At 46.1% G+C, this 20,622-nt stretch overlaps 1 protein-coding gene across 2 annotated transcripts in view; it reads right to left on the reverse strand.

Moving 5' to 3' along the window:
• Window positions 1-20,622, reverse strand: part of LOC142582561 (acetylcholinesterase-like) — a 58,790-nt gene that overhangs the window by 27,017 nt on the left and 11,151 nt on the right. Inside the window, exon 1 of one of the 2 annotated variants that reach the window (XM_075692414.1) lies at window positions 17,197-17,284. The exons of the other annotated variant lie outside the window; for it this stretch is intronic. Within the exon in view, the coding sequence (XP_075548529.1) occupies window positions 17,197-17,213 (17 nt within the window). The 5' untranslated portion in view covers window positions 17,214-17,284. Of the gene's footprint in view, window positions 1-17,196; window positions 17,285-20,622 lie in introns of those variants that run through there. 2 annotated transcript variants of the gene reach the window in all.

A 20,622-nucleotide genomic window follows, 5' to 3' on the forward strand; every position in this document is an offset into this window, starting at 1 on the left:
AGCCTCGATACAAATATTACTAAATGCAGACTGAATTTAATTCAAGACAAGCAGTTTCATTCCCATGTCTTGGAACAATATTCTGCTTTCCGGTTTCGACCTACATATACAGAAGTGCAGTAGCAAGCTGTATGCACAATGATTTTTTTTATTCCCACACACAGATACAAAGTTGACGTATTTAATTCAGTACGGCTGGCAGGAGAAAGGGTTTTAGCAAAGAAAAACAGTTCTCATCAGAGTGGGCGACGCTGGATGATCGTGCCCGACGTGGCCATCCTCGCAAAGAATTCTTATGAGGGGACATTTCACTAGCGCGTAAAAAAAAGGGCATGGACAGGCACATGAAAAAGACACACCGAACGCTAGTGCAACGCAATGTCCCCGTATAAGAATAACAACCAACTAGTCCAGCTTTCTGCCTTACCCGCAAAGAGTGACACATTTTTTTTTCTATTTTCATTTCTTTTTCTGCTTTCTCTGCAGTCAGCCTTCCTTAGAGCCGAGTGCTGGGGGATCGTCTCAACCGCTGAAAAACAATATCATCGCATTGATGACATCAATGCCTCTCGAGAGCAAGGCTTCTATTTTAAACTATTCTACCAAACAGTTGCCTTTATTTTTTTTTATTTTCTCACTCTTTTATGCGTCTGCGGGAGCCCGCTTTGTGTCCTCAGTCTACAAAACAAGATGCAACGCAATTAACTTTTTTTTTATTATTCTCGTGTGTATATCACGACTCCACACGGCTTGTCCCAACGAGGCTTGCTTCAGTAAAGTTAAGCTTTAGTCTAGCTTCGGCGCACTTCTTCTATCCTGTCAAGAGGCTTCGCAAATCATCGTCACTTTTACACCACGAAAAATGTTTCTGTTTGTGCACAGGTTATGTTCATTCCTGCTATTCTAACCCCCCCCCCCCCCCAGCAGTCCGACCCAAAATATTCGATTACACACTTTGCACACAGGATCGCTAACTTTTTTAAAAAATAGATAAACGCGACAATAACACGAAGCTTTTCATTTCCTTCCCTTTTGCGAGTACCAAGATGTATTTGCCTTCACATTTCTTGGATTGGAGAGTACAGAAGCAGATCGGAGTCGATGAGAGCGACGCTGGACTAGCAATGCGTGCGTGGTAGCAAATACTGGAGCTACGACAGTCGACAAGTGCAGTGGCAGAGATATAGAGAGATAAACGGCATGGGAAAGGCAGGGAGGTTAACCGGATACGATTCTTATTTGCTACCCTGCGCTGGAGAGAAGTAAGGGGAAATGAAAGATGGAAAGCCACTCAATGCGGTGAACGCAGGTTTCAAGAGAGAAATAGGTGAAGGTTCATATACCTGATAAGTGCGATAAACAGAGTAACAGGCGTATGCTAGCATATGCCTCGAAATACAAAGGGAATACTTATCTGCAATTTAGTTGGGTTTCGCACGCACACGACACAGGAATACTTTGGTTGACCAGGGCCACCTATGGCGCTAACAGGCATAAAACTAAGCACTGTGTTTTTGAACTTATGTCTCATGCAAATGCTTCCTTACCCTGCTGTTTTTGACGACCTTATGAGGACGCGCTGTTTCTTATATTTTTTATGCCTAGAGCTATGGTCTAAGATTATCATTTTTCTTTTTTTTAAGCACTGATACCGCCATCGTCCTTGATTCCAATATGCACTGTTACAATCGACGTCCAATCGTTCTCACTGTTTCGTTACTCTTCCTTCCTCCTTTTTACTGAAAACTGAAGGGGGAGTATACGTAGCGGCATCACTATCGCCCGCAGGGTGCCCGAGAAGAAGATGATGAAGTCTAAGGAGGCGTGAGCAGTGACCGGGCCTATGCACCGCGCGATGAATTTGTTGCCGATGACGACGATGATGATGACCTTAACGTCTTTGACACATACTCGAGGGGATTGGCGAAGCGTCGGGCAGATTTTGCATATGTGTTAAGTGAATAAATTTAAAGATTTGAGCCATTAAATTAGGAATAATTATCATCATCGTCTCCTTTCTCTTCTTCACCCGTCAGTTCACGGTTCATCGCCGATCCTGGAAAGACGTCTCCAGACTAACCCTCACCTTATTGCCACCCGAAAATAAGATGAAGTACTTTCCCTTCATCACTTTACTTTCCCCACGTGCACGTGCTAGACCGCGCCTCCACTCCCCCCCCCCCCCCCCCCCCGCCCACCCATCGTCGCTAAGTTAAACATTAACTCACCATCTCACTTGAAAATAGCTTATTGTAATGCATGGACATGGGTACGCATTTTTTGCTTTATTTGGCCTTACAGCAAGAAGACTTTTGGCTCCTATTAAGACATGTTCAAGATCACGCAAGAACAAAAGAATTGCGCGGATTCGTCGTTAAATTGCAACACAGCCGCAATCTAATCGCACAAGGTACAACCTCTCATATATATGAGTTACAGCTTGAGCGTCGCAATAAATGAAGTCAGCAATAGTATAGCACTACTATAGAAAAGCAGTACTTTTCGCAATATATATATACCAGAATTTGCGCTGCTTCTCTAGTAGTTGTGCTGCTGTATAACCACGAATTTGTGCAATTTTTTTTTCTTTCGTGCTTTCTTCGACGATGTCTGAATAGGAGCGAAAATTCTTCTTGCGCACAAAGCCATTCCGACAGTCCCCGGCAAAAAAAAAAAAGAAGAAGAAGAAGAATTGCTGCCCATGAAAGCCGCCCCTTTTTGTTGGGATGTGCAGGAACTGGTGGAAACGAACGAAGAACAACCTCGATAATGCTCGGCTTGTTTAGATTATGCTTCCCGCCATTGTTATCTCGCCATGGCATTGTCGTCAGCTGCCCCGTCATCAAACCCTAAGTCCAGCGCGGGCAGAGCCGACAGCTGGCAAAGGGTGTCGAGAATAAATGGGCTTGCTCTAGGCGGGTGGGCGTGAGTGAATTTCTTCGGTCTATCCGTGCAGGTGCAAAACTCGCGGACAGACTACAGCGTGGAAAAGATAAGGAGAGGCCCGCAGGACGGTCCCAGGGGGATGTTTATCGAGTCCGCAAAAATTCTGCTCAAGGGAAGAGTATATGTTACGAAGAAAGAGGTCATAAATTTTATCTCGGGACAGGAAGCAAGATGAAAAGTGTTGCTAACTAACAGTTCCTCGAGCCACGAGGTCGACGCGACCGTAAACATCACTTAGCCGAGTTCACGAATGTCAAGGTTTCAGCCCTGTCACGGTCAAGACAGGCACAACGCCCACGACAACGGCGCCTACGGCTCGTCGCGTTCTTTTATGGCGCACACGTCTCGAGCTGCCGCTGTCACGCCGCCATTGTGTATTAGAAGCCATGTCAACACTTCACGCCGGATTGCGTGGGCAGGGCACCAGGAGCCGCCAGTGCATACCACGTACGAAGCGTCAATGTGAGGAGCACCTCGACGCTGCCTAACAACATATTTTCAATTTTGCCATGGCGCAATAGGGTGAAGAATAGTACAACAACACGTTAAGCAAGTAGACGGGAGTTTTATGCTAGAGAAAGGTAAGCGAGCTTAACACAGACTTAAGTAGGAACGAAAAGGACGGTATTTGTGTTGTTCCTTTCATTCCATTTTGCACGCCTATACTTCAGGTAACATAAAGGGTGAAGAACTTCGGGAGAGTCAGAGAAGACTGTGTCCAGTATTATGCATGCCCCAGAACAGTTGGAAATCTACTACGACACTTTAATTGTACACTGTCAGAGATCCAGTAAACATTCATCAACGCGTGCAAACAGGGATTCTTCTTACATAACCTCGACCTTATAAACGTGCAATAGCAAGAGTGCATCCCCTATAACAATATTTCAACACGGCTAAAGGAGCACTGAACGAACGTGACGCGTTCTACGTGGTAGGCCACGTCTGGAAGCGCCCTTCAGGAGCAGGCAGTAATTGCACTAAGTAGTTCAGATAAAGATGCGGGCCCCACAAACAGAACGATCGGATTTCACACTTAATATCTGCGAAAAGTATCGTGACTGATGGCGAGGTCAGCCAATATGCGAATATGGGAGCACAGAAATAGATAAAAACAGCGAAGGAGTGCGTTGTTGGCGCATGTAATTTCGACTTATTGCAGGCCATAATCAAGAACCCACTACAACCACTCCTATTACATAGTTACGGCTGTTGCGACGATTTTATTATTTGACTATTCATCTAATAAGTTTCTGAAAACTCCTCGTCTATAGCTCACTGAATGCTCTGCAATAAGCAGTAGTCATTAGACAAGAATCGCAGGCTATATCATTGGCTATGCGACAGCGGTTACATCAGCGTAGCTGAGTTGCACTGCACATATTGCAATAATACATTGCACTGTATTGTACCGAAGTGCCATTCAATGTACCCTAATTAGGCCGTCGTTGGAACATTTCAAAAACTGAAACAAGAAAAAAGACACTCGGCAACTGAATTCAAAATAAAGTAATGAATTTCTGTGCAGAAGGAACAAGAAATGATTGAGCACCATGTGCATACCTGTGCACGTGTCTACAGCGGAGATCAGCTTTTACACGCGCAACGAAATCTTCTCCTGAACTGGCGACACTCACCGCAACCTTTCCTCCGCAACCAAGCCATTCTTCTCTTTACCACTTGCTCCTTCGAATGTTCCGCAACATGCAGCAACTCATGAGAGAGTAACCTGTCCATGGAGGTTCATCAACTCTTTTTTTTTCTCTCTCTCTCTTTCCTTTTTTTCTAACAAGAAGTGTTCTTCTTCGCGGACTGACCGAATCCGAAGAGGAAAAACTGGTTCAAGTACGACCGCTTTCCAGGTATTCTGTTTATCGTTTGCCCCCGTCTCATTGGCAATCATTCAGTGTACGCTCTCCATCCAAGGCGGCGGCGCATTTTCAAGGATTATAGCCAGTATTCTAAGAGCGCGCCATTTACAATGCAATGTTTAGAGGCAAGCTAGGCGGTAGAAAGAGAAGGGCGACTGTTATGCGTCCGTGACATCATATCGCGGTTCCAAATTTAAACGCGTCGGACCGGCAGAGGGAGGCCTGCTTAACGTGTAACGTCTCTTTGCCGATGAAGCCGGGGTAATTAAGGGACCTGTTTTAGCTGCGCACATTGCCTTGGGTGCTAAATATAGATTTGTTTTGGTTTGCCCGTAGTGGCTCGTCTGTGGGGGCTAGAATCGATCAAAACAAACTTGAGTGGGTGTTTGCGTTTCAGACTTTTGCTCTGCTCTCTGGACACGTTAAAAAGCTAAAGGTCACTTCCTGACACAACCGTGACAGCGGATTAAACCGCCTAGATTTTTTTTCTCTGTGCTTTTAAACCAATCTGCGATGTGCTCTGACACATTGTGGAAGCAGTAACAGCGTTCATGTAGCATTGGAGAAACGAAAGCAGCGGGTCTCACAAGAGAACTATTCCAGGCGTGGAAGGCTCGCTTGATGGCGTTCAACACATCGGAGCTGCCTGAAACAAATAGAGAAAGACATAGGTTCGGATGCAAGGGAGGAATAGATAAGCGAGATACGAAAGGCGTGGAAGTTAACGGGAAGACAAGCATCCAGTTTGCTACCGTACACTGAGAAAGGGGGAATGACAGAAAAAGTTTGTCCAACGCTTTATGCTTCCAAGAATCCGCCCGGGCAAAAGAAACACAGACTTGAGACATTAGATACTTGAGACACATGAGACTTGGGACACTATAAATGCATTGAGGAAGAGGAGTGTTGCATACCCTAGGTGGACCTAGTCTTGCCGACAATTGCACCGCCCGAGTGCCCCTTATCACGTGTTGAAGGGCCCGGCCCTCAAGCCAGTCACATTATATCTGGTAAAGCAAGGGCAATGGGTGCAACGACACCGTGCACCATTTATGGCACCTGTGTTCACTGCACATGCGTAGCGTTTTTCGACGGACTTTGTGGAAGCACGTAGAGGCCAAGAGGCTGAAAACACAATGTAATAATAAATAAATAATTAGTAAATAAATACATAAGTACTAATGGGCATACTAATTAATTATACAAGCGATTGGGGGCGAGAGTGAAGCGAGGTGGCACTACGTAGTGACGGTCCTAGTCATGTCAATCCAGCGTGTCCTGATCATGTCTGTTTAGTGTGTGAACCGGCACAACTTCGTCTTCTGAACCTAGAGAGGTTTGTCTTCAATATTTACTGGTGTTTATTGGCAGCTTAGATCGAAAATGTTTTTTCTACAGCCCCAATGTTGGGAAAATTTTTTCAATATGGTGGTACCATATCTACAAACAAAAATTACTATTGATTTGTTCAACGTAATTATTTTGCTTGACTGTCCCACAGCTTTACCTTACAGCAAAAACTATTTTGCGCTTTTACGTTGTACGAATGCTCTGAAAACACATGGCAGACATACAAAAATGACGGTTTTGGTCAACTTTCGGCCCGGAGTTTCGCAATGAGGTGGTCCATGTCAGGTTATGGCACGAAGTGCTTTTGATAGGCCGGTTTGTTGGCCTTCCTTTTCCGTCATTATCTCGTTACAATTTTTGTTCCAAGCTAGATATGAATTTTCTTTAACTTAGGCCCCCTGAATCACGCTAGGCATTGTTCCGTACCACTATATTTCACCGCCTAACGCAGTGGCTGTCATGCTTCAGGTGTTCGTCGTGCGCAGAGCGGGAATGTAACGTGAATGTCCTCGGTACCTGAGGGCTCGACTGTGCGACCCAGTGATAGAAACCATTAAGTATAAACCCCATGCAAGCGATCTTGCACGCGACAGCGACAAGCGACGCGATAGAGATGGCTGTCGCGTTCGCTCGTCGCCTACAAGTTGCACCCCATGCGAGCGACGACTTCAAGCGACGTCTCCCCAGTGTTGCCGGTATGAGGGCAGCAATATAGGCGCCGAAACTAGCGTGACGCGTGCTTTTTTTAACTTAAGTTGATGTATTTTACTGTAAAAATCAGCATAAAATATTTCTGAAAGTCTTGCAGTAGGTTCTTATCCTTGCACGTATAAAAATTCAATCGTTCGCTCGTTCCGTGCGACAATCGGAAGTACTGGAGTTATGTACATCCAGTTCCGGCTTTGCGCTATTGGCTAGTCGCTCATAGCACTTCCGGGCGACGAGCGCCAAATTCTGGATTTGCAGAACCGAGCGATCGCGCGACAAGACCAAGCGATCTTTTCACGCGACGGCCCGATCCGTCGCTCGAAGCCGTCGCTCGTCGCTGTCGCGCACAACATCGCGCTCATGGGGTTTAGCCTTTATAAAAAACTTTGGCTACTAGAAACTATCTTGTAGCTGCGTTACCTCCGCGCGACAAAGGCAGCCTTGACAAAGGCGTCGCCACTTATCGAAACGTCGGCCAGCTGGTCCAAATTCTTATATACAGTGCCTAGAATGTCACTCCAGATAATACCAACGCGTAAGATAGGAATTAGTGGATTTAAATTCCGTTATTACTGTGCACCTACCGTACAGCACTAGAAGGCAACCGCAACAACGTACGAAGGATCACTTGGATATAACGGGTGTCCGACGTAACTTAAGCAAAACCTTAAATGTATACAAATGCCACGTAGCTGGAAAGAACCAAGCTAGTGTCGTTTGTCGTCGCTTGGTGGTGCTCAGATTAGACTTGCATTCCGTCTAATTACATCATTAGTATTAAATTAATATTAATTGGTTATCTATTAATGAAAATTTGTCAACTTTATTAATTTAATAATTATATTAAATGTGACACTGAAAAATTGTCGTGCAACATGAAAAACTCCCGCTACAGCTTTCTGTTGCTCAATACGTGCTGCATAAAACTGTTTTTCTATTATTATTATTATTATTATTATTATTATTATTATTATTATTATTATTGTTATTATTATTATTATTATTATTATTATTATTATTATTATTATTATTATTATTATTATTATTATTATTATTATTATTATTATTATTATTATTATTATTTCTTTAAAATACATACATACACTAGACAGGAAAGGGAAAGCGAGGAGCAGGCTGGCAAGTGCCACCGGAAGGGGCACAACGCCTACCTACTCTTTAGAAAGGAGGAGACAGAAACATAGAAGTGGAGGAAAGTAGGAAGACGGGGAGCGAAGAGCAAAGAAAGCAAGATGACAAATCTCGCAGAATTAAGCACAACACGCACAGTACAGGTCGCACATAGTAGGGCCGGTCACTGCAGGTCAACGTCACTGAAGAATGTCGAAATAGAATAAATACTGTTTGAGAGGTGCCGTCATCCGAAAACAGAAATAGGCTGCAAACGTAAACCTACGGGCTGTCTCCTTTTAGAAAAGTCAGAAGAGCGCGATGTACTTGATGGCTTCGCGATGCACAACCACTGGGGCACAAACATTATTCGAGTGTAGCACACCGCAGGCCAAGGAGCACGACGCGCATACACGTACACTGTAAAATAATTTACACCCTAAAGAGCGAAAAAGGGTGTAAATGTGTCTATAACTCACACCCTTAGAGTGTTATTTATATAACCGACACCTTAAGGGTGTGAGTTATAGACACATTTACACCCTTTCTCACTTTTTAGGGTGTAAAGTTTTTTACAGTGTAAAGTGCCTCGAGCGGCCACTCACGCGGCAATTTTGAGTGTGTTCGCGGGCTTCATTCATGCTTGGAAAAAAACACTTTTGTGTAGCACGTATTCAGCCACAGAAAGTCGGGAGTTTTTCGTGGTGCTCCACAATTTTCTCATTGACACTTCCCACCTAATTATGACATTTCAGAAGTTCAGTAATTAATGAAAACTAATTATGTAATTTGGGGGAATGCAAAACAATAATCAGAGTATTTTCGAGTGACGGCAAACAACAGCACCTTGGCTCTGTCCAGCTACGTGGCATTTGCAAATTTTTTATGTTTAGCTCAAGGTACGTGCAACATCCTATATGGGTTCGCTGCCAAGCGAAAATTTTCCCATCATGTTAATTACCTGTGGCACACAGAGTCACACAAACTTTAAAAATGTGTCCTTGTGTTTTTTTTTCCAAACTTGCGTGACGTCAGCGATTCTTCCTGAATTAACGGTGCTGGCTTGCACGGATTCTGGAACGTTCTCAAACCATTTTGTTTTCTCTCTCTCCCACGCGCCGGAGTACTCGCTTGGATGCCAAGTCGGTGCTCCACGCTCGCGCTCTTTACAAGGCGTTGTGTTCGCAAGAGGACGGTGTCGTGTGTTACGCAACGAACATGCGTCGTGCCATCTATGTATCTTAGAGGCAGAGGCAAAGGTCCATAAAGTAAGAGAGCGCTTGATCTACGGTGTTTTGGTGGCGCATCTTCCTTCTTTTTTTTTTTTTTTTGCGAGGAAAGTGCCAGGTGGCAACTACACATGGAGTTACCGCAAAACAAGCGCGGGAAAGACAGAAATGCAGCCGCAAACTTCACACCACATGAGCGTGCCCCAACGTGAAGGCAGCCCCGCAAATACCCAACCCCACACCCGAGCAGTGGGAGGATATGCTGACTAGTTCGGACCCTCGTAACCAGCGGCAACTGTTGAGGCGGGCCCGGGAGACAGCAAAAGCCGCAGGAGCCCTGGACTAAGGGCGCCTCCCGCACACGCTGAAAGACACCTGCTTGTCCTTTCTTTTATTTTTATACATTTTTTCCTCCTCCTCCTTCTCCTTCACGCGAACACAAAGGCGACACAAGAAGCCACAAGATAACAACAAAAAGAAAAAAGAAAAAAAAAACGCTTGTGCCACTTAATTCAGTGAGCGAAGATATACCCACTCGTGTAGGAACCCTTTCTTTTGTTTTCATCGTTACATTACCCGCCGCTGTGGCTCGGTGGCTATGGCATTCCACTGCTGAACACGAGGTCGTGGGTCCGATTCCGATTCCCGTTGTGGAATGCAAGAACGCTCGTGTAACCACGCTTTGGGTGCACGTTGACGAACTACAGGTCCAAGTAGCACTCTACTACGGCCTCTTTCATAGCCCACCGTGAAGCTTCCGAGCATCTGTCGCCACAACTTAATTTAATCAATTCGTCATTTAACCGCCAACATTCGCGGAGTTTATTAACGATGGTGTAAGCCAACCCACTATTCCTCAGCTTAACTATTTATTAAGAGCGCGAATTATTATTGCAGTAAGCGTTGGAAATATAAGTGCTTCAAACCAGATTTTGCGGCGCTGTGCTACGTTTCTTTCTCTTTTTTTCCCCCACAGGAGGAAACCACCGTGGGCCGCGCCAAAATCAGCAATATCTACAAATTGAATGAAACACCCTGAAATTAAAGAAGTAACATTTGAATTTCAAAGCAAGGCCATGTCCCCACCAGGGCACGACCTCGCTTGCGAAGGCTTGCAGCATGCGCTTGTTCTTCAATACTGCTTCTGTGCCAGAACTCGACATCGCGACCTGCATACATCGTTGCCATATTTTTTTACAGCAGCACCTTGCCTCATTTGACTTAGTTTTCGGTTCAAGGACCAAGTTGCTCCTCATATACTACCGCACCATTTCAATCTCTTTCAGAATTTTTCTAAGCATTTGCCTTCCAGTGCATCTGTTTTTTATCTGTTGGCTTGTCTGTCCAGGTATATACGGCCTGTTATGAAGTCTTGAAGTCTCGACGCATGGGCATGGTATGCCGGGATGTCACGGGCGTCTCGGGCGCAATCCTCTGCTTACATTTTTTTTTTTTTTTACTTTTGCTGTCGGCATAATTTTTGAGCATCGCTTTCGGCGAAGACGCGTCAGAAACATCCGCAGCCCACGCCAGTAGCGCAAGCGCGTCTTTGAGGCAACCGCCGCGCCTCGGATGTCAGAAAGGTCAATGTCTTTTCATGTTTGCGTAAGGAGCGGTGGTGCCTCGAACCCGGCCCTTCAACGGAACAAAGACATATTCACAAGTGCATTCACCAGACTGCATATGTGGTAACCAAATATTTGACTACGTTAGCCGCGCACAGAACGGCCACCGAAAGGATGTGTCTTCCCATCCTTTATTGCGTTTTCTTTCTTCGTTTCTTTGTCTGCATTCCTTCTTACGTTCTTTCTTTCCTTTCTTCCCTTCTCGCTACTTATGCACCCATCTCTAATAGTATGTCTGTGTTAGCTTCTGCAACTTTTTGCTTAGTTTCACCGATTAGAAGACCAAACCGCGCGATGTGCTCTGCAAGCAAACGGCCATCTCCTTTCAAGATCTTCGTCCGCTTGTCTATATACCCGGTCCCGCATGTACCGGGGCGAACTACCCGGTTCTCAGAAACGGCAGCGCATATTCTGGCTTGGAACGTTGACATCCCACTCAGCGCACCTTTCGAGCCATCAACAGGGCGCTCTCGGCTGGGATAGTGACTCCTCGCAATGCCCTTTCCTTCCCCAGGCTTGTCCTAATGCGAATTCTCGAAACGAATCTTCCACTTTCAAGTAGGCGCCTGTCGCTTGATCCTGGTTTGAACAAGGCCCTTCATCGAAGTTATCAGTGGCTTCTAGTCCGCTGAAACGCTTTTGCATCGCCGTCCCGGCTATGCAGCCTTTGAGTCTCTCGTAGGCGAGTGAGGACACATACCGGCATTGTACCACCCTTGCCATTACAGCCTTTGATGAATTTCTTGCACACCTGCACGACCGACGCCTGTCGTCACGCTTCGTCTGCAACGAGGGCACCTTCGCGCGGCGCCGTTAATAGGTGCCCCGCCTTCTCTGGCACTCCGGCCTTCTACACCGTGCAGTTGGCATGATCACATAGCGCCCGACTCGCCGCAGGCCATTCGACCAAGCTGGGTACGAAGTGCAAGCGGGCCGTCAAGAGACGTTCTTAATCCTCCGTGACGTGCAATTACGGGCTGCAAGCGCATTTCAAGCTAATCCTGCGTCATTCTCTTTCGTTTTCTTCGTTTGCTTGTTCACCTAACGCAAAATACCCTATAAGCTGTTCCGAAGAGTGCGCTCAAGGGCCTTCGCCTTTCGAGCGAAGCGGCACGGCCTTGACCTTCACCCTTTCCGGCCCAGACGCAGTGACGGCAAACTCGAAAGTGCCAATCAGAACGCGCCATGGGTTCGGCACGTACGACCTCGTTCAGCCGCGTGTTCATTGCCACTGCATATATCCCACTTCGCCCGAAGAACAATGGTCGATTAAGAAAAGTCTAAGCGCGCAGCTCTGCTAACCGCTCTCCTGTCCGTAGACAATACCTGTCATCTAAGAGGACGGTAAGTGATTGCAAACGCACACCCATCTGGTCGGTCATCTGCAGTTGTGGGTCAGAAAGACCGCGTGCACCTGACGGTCCCTCCCTTTCTTGGCGTTTTTCTTCTCTAGAATCTTGCCGACATGTGCGGTGACGAATCTACCTGGTCTTGTGGGGCGGGGGGGGGGGGGCAGTTTTGTTGACGACTCGAATACCTGATTGCCGTCCGATGAAAGTGGTCGCTGAGCGAATGTTCCATCAAATGTACACCACGGGTTAATCGAAGCCGGTGCGTACATGCTATTACGGCCAGTACACACCTGTAGTTCTTCCGACGCGCCATGCGGCGGAGATGTATGCGATCGAAAGCTCTAAGTGGCGATTAAGATGAACGCGTCACCTGCATCCACCATTGCGGCTGCGTTGCTCTAGTCTTTTTGGTTTTCTATAAATAATTTCACTATCGCAGCCACATGAATCATGACCCCGAAGTCTCGTAGTGAATGTGTTGTCGGTAAATGTTACGGCTAAGGCTGCTATCTACAACAGCAAAACTCGAGGTCCTTACAGCGAGTCAGAGACGCTATAGGGCGTTTACTGTGCCGTTGATTGTTCTTTCACGACACCGGCCTCGACGGATAAGCATTGATGTCGTTCTATCTCTCGGTAGGTTGGTCCGCGGGCCCTGATTCTAAGCGGTGACGGTCACGTTTCAATGCTAGTGCTACGCAAAAAGGATCATGTTAGCTAGGCTCAGGAGCCCATTAGAGAGCGCGTTATAGTCAAAATGCCTATCCGCCAAATACGGCGTACCAATTAGCGCAGAGTGCACTTTAGGGCATTGAGGGTTGTTAGTTGCAAACACTCGCCTGCTTGGGCGAGATGTCAAAATGTGAAGTTCACGAGGTTTCTATTTCCTTCTTACTTCCTCCCTCTTCACACCTCCCTTGTAAGGTGGCAAATGGAGGCCCAATTCCCAAAGCTTTTCGCCCGTGAGTCTTCATTGCCATTGACTGGTCGTCTTTGCTATAATAATATGTCCAGCATCAGGATTGGGTGAAATTAGCTATTCCGAGCAATTATATCACGTAAGTGCATTGTGTGAATATGGGCCTGTGTCTTTTTTATTTGGGTAACCTTTCTGCCTTCCGTCTTGCTTTCATTTATCTCTATCTCACGCGAGGTAAAAGGGAAAAAAGAAACATGTTGAAGCCTATGCGATATTCTTAATGTTATTCAGTCACCAACTTCATGACACAAAACAAACTGTCACCAGTTGGCTGACAAGAATCAATATCTAAAGTCTGAGTAGGTGGAAGTTGCACTGAGGTTACATGCATTGAGGTTACACACAAGACACGCATTGACGCAGGTACGCACGAAATCAAGCGCTGGTTTTACGATACAAATTGTGAAGAGTGTCTTTCGACATACAGTTCGAATGTGCGATGAACTGGGGTAGTTCTATATGCCAGGGTATGCAGTTGAAATACGTGTGTCTGTTACAGCAATGGGAAGGGAAGGAATGTGAGGAGATTCACCAGATGCGAGTTTCCGGTTTGCTACCCTGCACTGTGACGGAGGAAATAAAGGTTGTAAAGAAGGCAGAATGAGATATATAAAAAGTTAATCGACGATTACGATACTCCCTTATGCGAAATTTGAGCGCAGCTCTATACGTGTTTTAATTTTACGATGGCGCGGACAATCTATCTCCTGCGGCCCATTGCAAACGGAGCGAAGTTTGGTGCGACTGCCTCGCTAATCTGGAGATCGCGCGATGCAGCGCGTGGATGTCTCTGCGGTGCGATTCGCAGCAGCAGCCGCAGATCCGCTCATGCAGCGCTTTGTTTCAATATATATGGTATCGGTGGACGCGCTAGCCGCATGCCTTATCGATGGCGTAATCGGTGAACAGACGACGCGCGCTACTCTTGCGCCATCTCGCAGTGATCGTCGCCGCAGAACACGTCTTGCGCGGCATTACGCTTTTCTTCTCACGCTTTCGCCATATCCTCCTCCTCCGCTTTCCTCCTCGCGCTCTCTGCGCTATCGCCGTCTTTCATCCTCCACTGCGCTCCGCGTTCTCTCTTTCATCCTTCGCTGTGCTCGTTCAATCGGTTATGTCGAGGAAAGCCGACTCTCAACGCAGGAACGGGCGCCTAGGAGCTGCGCTCTAAAGAGAACGCCCATTGAAAGCGTTTACACAAGCTAATGGATCGAAAGACGCGCAGTAGCGCTTCGACGGCCTGTCGATTTGATGCTAAGTCCTGTCGATACTGTAGAATTCTTTCTTCTGACAGAAGCTCGTCGTCCATCTGTCTCGGCACGACGGAGAGAGATCGTCTCTGTTACAGCAACGTTTCTTTGATAGCTATGAGCAATTTCATTACATGTATACGCTCGCAGCTCGTGGCCCGAAGGCCTAGAACTGTAATCGCTGAGTACTATCTATCCTTCCATTGGTGTACCTTCTTTCTTTCTTTTTTTTTCACTAGATTCATCCATTGTGAAGATTAACAAACAACTGTTGCCTTGCTTGTTTTTGGTGTTTGCAGAATAATTCAGGGTGGGGTTAGATAACAGAAAGGGCAGCCCTCGTATTTGTGGAAACGGAGCCAAAACAACGGCCCCGCAATAAATGTTCGTTGGTGTGTTTTCTGTATTATCAAATCTGTACATGTAAAGATAATACGCCCATCACGTATCTAGAACTATTACTTCAATGTCGCTGCAAAGTAGTCTGACGCGACCGGAAGCAAAGTCCTTACTCAACCGAATTTTTCTCGCATTTCAGAAACAAGAGGCTCTATCACATTCTACAATTCACACTTACCTCACCCGAAAACAATAGGCCATTGATACTATATAACAGCTCTGGCGTATCAGCGCATCTGTAATCCAAACAGCCTTGTGTCTAATGTTGTCGAAGGTTCTGACTGATAGCTGAAAAAGGTGTGCGGCATTGCTACAACGCTCGTCTACAGAAAAAGGAGAACAGACCGCATTTACTATACATATATATAAGGCATGCAAACTTCAAGGTTCTTCGTTTGTATTATTATGAAGCGCTGACAGGCCGCCAGCCCAGCTTTATTTAAACGTGATTCCTTGGAGTGGATCCGAAATGCCGTCTGCGAGGCATCCTAGCTTAGAGCCCCTGATTTGTTTTGCTCGTGTCAAACAACTGACCTCCATTTACATAACACGCAAATTTATCTCTCCTCGGTCGGCGAAAGGAGAAGTCGCGCAGACACTGATTGCTATCAACAGCCGAGTACACTTATATAACCGGCAGAGCTGCGTATCTCCAAGGACATGCACAAGGATTGCCTTATGCCACTGCGGCTTGTATAGTGGGTGTTAAGACTGCAATATTACTTCATTCTTGAGCTGAGGATGCTAGATCGATCACGACCTCTAGCTTTTACTATCTTCCTCGTCCTTCTGTACACCAGCCTGCAGTGAGAGCGGAAATTGCAATCACCTTCATTCTGATCACCATATGATTACGGAAGGATAAAAAACAGAGAGAAAAGATATTCATTTTGATTGCAGTCAGTAGCTGAAACTAGGCATGGAAGCTATACACGCAGGAAGGTCGTGGACCGCTAACGGCCTCTGCAGCGAGGTACAAATCCGGTTGGTAATCGCTTGGTTTTCGTCTTAATCTCCTTTTTGATCATCTCATAAATCACAGGTGTCAGGTACATTAACAGGCAACAACTACGCACGACATGGTTCCGCGCGGACCGTTGCTTCCCGAGATCTGGACGAGTGAGAATGTAGTTAGGCCACTCTCACTCGCATCGACTCTTTCCTGCTGTACGGAGCCTTGCGCTGCGCGTCCCCTCCGACCCGTACGTGTTTATTGCTACATCCGGTGACCTTATTATTTAGGCACGTCATATCGCAAGCATGCGTCTTCTGAAGCGGTCAATATATCGTGACATGCCTTCTTCTTTTCCTCCATTCCCCAAACAGTCATCTCGCACACTAGTAACTTACTTTACAGTTTTGGTGATGGCAGTGGAGAATTGATGCTACGGACAGACATCTAAACATACAACTCCTGCTAGAGAAGCTATTACAAGCATACGTGTCAAAACATCATCGGATTAGATAAAGAGAATAACATAAAGAAAGACGAGTAAGCGTCATGGAGGCTTTCGTTTGCAGACATATGACACCTTTGCCTTTATAAGGTTCATGCTTTTTCGCGTTCGGTAGGGCTGGGACTACATAGATGTCTGCTGTTTAGTTAGACATCTTAACGCTCTGAAAGGATACATGTGAATAGCCGACACTACAAAAGCAATTTCATGCTTAAGTAGATTGGTGTAAGGATATTTTCGTGCCTGTAAAAGATAGCAGCTGCACTTAATCGCATAAAATAAATGCACGAAACAAATAGATACGCTAATAATTTGAGAACAGCTCGCTTATAGGAGCTCACGTACACAGCTGTCGTGGCACTCGGGCATGCGCGTGACACGCAGTCTGCACTGTATAAAAGAAAGAAACGAGAAAATGAACCGCAACAATATGAAAAAAAAAGTGACATAAAACAGGTCACACCTGCCGATACGCCCAGAGCTCAAGTTCAATCGGAACAAGTATTCTGATTGAACCGCACAATGAAAAGCGCAAATTGTGTGCTCAACAGTTGAAAAATTCATTAATACGCCTCGGTTGCCGTATGACTATGCCGTTCTGCGACTCATCAGTAGGTCACGGGTTCGACTTTAGCCTGCCGACGCAATCGCATATTAGTGGACCTTGTAAACAAAAACTTTAGTGTTCTGCATGTTGAGTAAAAAAAAAAAGATAAAAACGACGTGGTCGTAAATCATTCGGAAGCCCTCCCCCATACAGCTACTGCGTTGCTTTGGCACATTAAACCCAGCCCAACGTTGAAGAATGACTGAAATAATGCACAGACCAAATAATTTCGCACGCGTCATCACAAGCATGACCGACAGTCCTTGGAAAGCAGTGTATAGAAGGAACTACTTACTTCGCCCACCCCGTCATGTGCTCATCAAGGACATTCCTAGCGCAAATTGGAGCATCCGCGCCACAGCTGAAAGCCTTGGGAGTTGTCTCTTGCCGATCTTCGTCTCGGGTATATACTCGACGGGCGACAAGCAATACAGTCGAGCGCCTCCACCGATAAACTAAAGGGCGTGCTCTTATTATTTTTCTTCTTGCGTACGCCTATCACGACTCCACATCAACGTCACGAAACGCGGTTTCTGTTTCTCCGTCCTCACTGGATAGCTTCCGCTCAAGGTTTTTTCTGCGTCGAGAAATAAACAGGCGAAATTATGTATTTTGATCTGTCCAAAAACACTTAACCCGCCTATACCGCCTACGTAATTAAGCGCTTCCCGCTCGAGGACATCTCGAAGTGTTAAGAAATTTTGGCAGGCTCGAAATATGCCGTCGAGCGGGCTCGTGGCAATCAACCTGCAAGCTCCGTTTTACAGGGCCAACCATTGAGCGCAGCTCGAATAAGCTACGTAGCCGAATTTCGAAGGGTCATGTATGCTCTGTGTACCAGAGGGTCCCGTTTGCCCTTGCTTCATTTCTAGGCCACCCTAATCGTTCATCGGCGCATTGGAGTCGGGATGTGTGCTATAGGGCGCCAATGAAGAAATGTCACCGCTGTGGGAACTAGTTTGCTTGATAAATACTGCGTTCGTAGATACACGCGAAAAAATAAATAAAGGTAAAGTATTTAGAAAAAATAAACTGTGGTGTTTTACGCGCCAAAACCACTCTCTGACTATGAGGCACGCCGTAGTGGGGGACTCCGGAAATTTCGACCACCTGGGGTTCTTTAACGCGCACCTAAATCTAAGCACACGGGTGTTTTCGCATTTCGCCCCCATCGAAATGCGGCCACCGTGGCCGGGATTCGATCCCGCGACCTCGTGCTCAGCAGCCCAACACCATATAGCCACTGAGCAACCGCGGCGGGTAAAGGTAAAATATGGGCACCACAGCTGCGAATGACTAAGCGGATATTGCACACGTTACTTATGGTACTGTGTCCAGCCTATCTGACGCACAGGCAATGACGACACCGTGCACAGGGGAAGCTACACGCTATATATATGAAGGAAGAAACGGTAGCGTGTAAAACACGGTGTTACAGGTCCCCTTTGAGCTCTGTTCTCACGGGGAAAGCTATTCATTTGACTCAATAAAATATCATCTGAACAAAACCTAGCTAACCTACAGACTAGTACAGGTGACGAGAATATTGTTCTGTGCCCACCGTAATATACCCCAGTGGCTATGACGTAGCGCTGCTGGGCTCGAGGTCTCGATTTTTATGCAGGCGAAATGCAAAAAAGCTCGTCGACCTACTTCAATTCAGGCACACTTTAAAGAATCCCAGGTGGTCCAAAAATTAATGCGGAGTCTTCCACCACGGCGTGCCTCACAATCGAATCACGGTTTTGACATGTAAAACCCGAGAATTCAATTAATGTCTTTTTTTTCTCATTTAGTGTTGTTCTATTCAATACCAACCGCTAGCTGTGTTCTCCAGAGCACTAAATGTAGACAGGCGCCTGAGCTTGCAACAAGTACCTATGTCGTTGCCAATTCGTTGCGGTGTGTGTCGTTAAACGGTGATGCGAACACGGATGCCATCTGCCGCTTCAATTTCATTTCACGTATACCTAGTTATGTCAGATACTCTACCGTGGCCGCTATCTTCCTGCTATGTCTCGCCGTATTTTGATATGTCGCGTAGAATAGCTACAGTGCCAAGTGGAACACCGGTAACTCCTGCCTGAACGTTGGTTTCTCGATTCCGATTCTGGCGTAGATTCGATGTTCTCATGTTTAAGGTTTCTTTCTTCTTGTTTTATTCGAACTGAGCCTATCCGTAATTTTTGGCTCCGATGTAATCGAAGGCCATTTCCGTACGTGGCATTACGTAAGTGGTGTCCCTATGTCGTAAGTCGGATGAGGTGCCTCAGACGCCACGTAATGATGGGCAACTTGCCTTGGGAGGTAGTACAAAAAAATACGTGTATATCTTGTGCTATGATTACGTGAGCACAGTCGCGGTTGCATTTGCCCATCTTGCGGGAGAGAAAACCCAACTGAAGGGCTAAAGCTGCAGCTCGAAATGCTGTGAGCGAAACGCAAATAATAAAAAATGCGCAGTTAACATAACGCATAAATTTGTCACATTGTACAATGAAAGCTAAGCAAAATGTGATGTCCTTTTAAAGCGTGCTGGTTGCACGCATTAACCACCAAGACTCAAATAGAAGCCTATGATATACTTTTTTTTCTATCGTGGAGTTTACTGTGCACAGAGGAGGTAGTTTTGAAGCTAAGACACTTAGTAGTGCAGTGTTTATTTTTCATTGCTATCAGCCTCTTGCAGTAATAGAATTTAGGGGGTCAAACTTACAGAATCATTTGCAACACTGTACCTATAGGTAACACAGTAGTTACATATGACACCTATGCGACTGCAAGAGAAATAGGGAACTTTCCCTATGGTTCCCATAGGCTTTCCTGGTGTTTTCTTGTTGTTTCCCAACCGCTTAACATCCCTGCATTCTCCCTTCCTTTTTATTTTCTTCCTCATCCTTAAGCATCTGCATTCGCGTAGATGTTCGTGCGGAGGAACTACTTGCAAAGCGTTAGTGGTCATGGTCTCGAGCCCTGTAATCTGTAAAACAGTCAATGAAAGCGACTTCTCGCAAACGACACGCCGAATTCACTAGGCGTTTCGTTCGTAAATGCTGTTTGGCCATGCCTCGGCGTGCCTACCTTAATAATACGCCCACCATTACAGGCCTGAGATAACGATCGGCTGTTGTAGGCTCTTATGGATAGTTCTAGATTTAAGTACTCTTTTTTGTGAATGCGGGCGCAAGGCCCATATCCATTGGAATTTTCAGTCGTCAGAACTGTTTCTCATTTGCCGGTTACTTTCGCTAATAATGTGTCCCACGTCCCGATTGTCTAGCCTCCGCTGCTAGGTAGTTCTAGCGTAACAAATTTGCTGTGAATGAGGGTGACGATCTCTGGCTGTATAGTTATTCGAAGCGCCAACACAGTCAGGTAGTGGTTATCACAATTCACTTGCATGTGAAATGACGATACGCGCTACTTCACATAAATAAACTATGTAAGCTTGACCGTATCACCGAAGGCCATAAAAAAAAACATTTTCTTACAAGGACAAGGCTTTCTGGGGGGTTGCAGGAAACAAACAGCCTTGGAGCAGCGGTATTCTCGGCCTACCTGCAGTAAGTTGTGTAGTTCGTGTCGCAAAGGCAAGCGTCGTCAACAATCGCTTTATAAGTACGGCTGACAGTTGCATCGGGAAAATTGGTGTGCTACGATGTTTTTCAAACGCACGACTAGCGTCATCCGCATGACTATGCACCATTCACACCACTACGTC

This window comes from Dermacentor variabilis, chromosome 5 (assembly GCF_050947875.1).
Source record: "Dermacentor variabilis isolate Ectoservices chromosome 5, ASM5094787v1, whole genome shotgun sequence".
Classification (NCBI taxonomy): Eukaryota; Metazoa; Arthropoda; class Arachnida; order Ixodida; family Ixodidae; genus Dermacentor; species Dermacentor variabilis.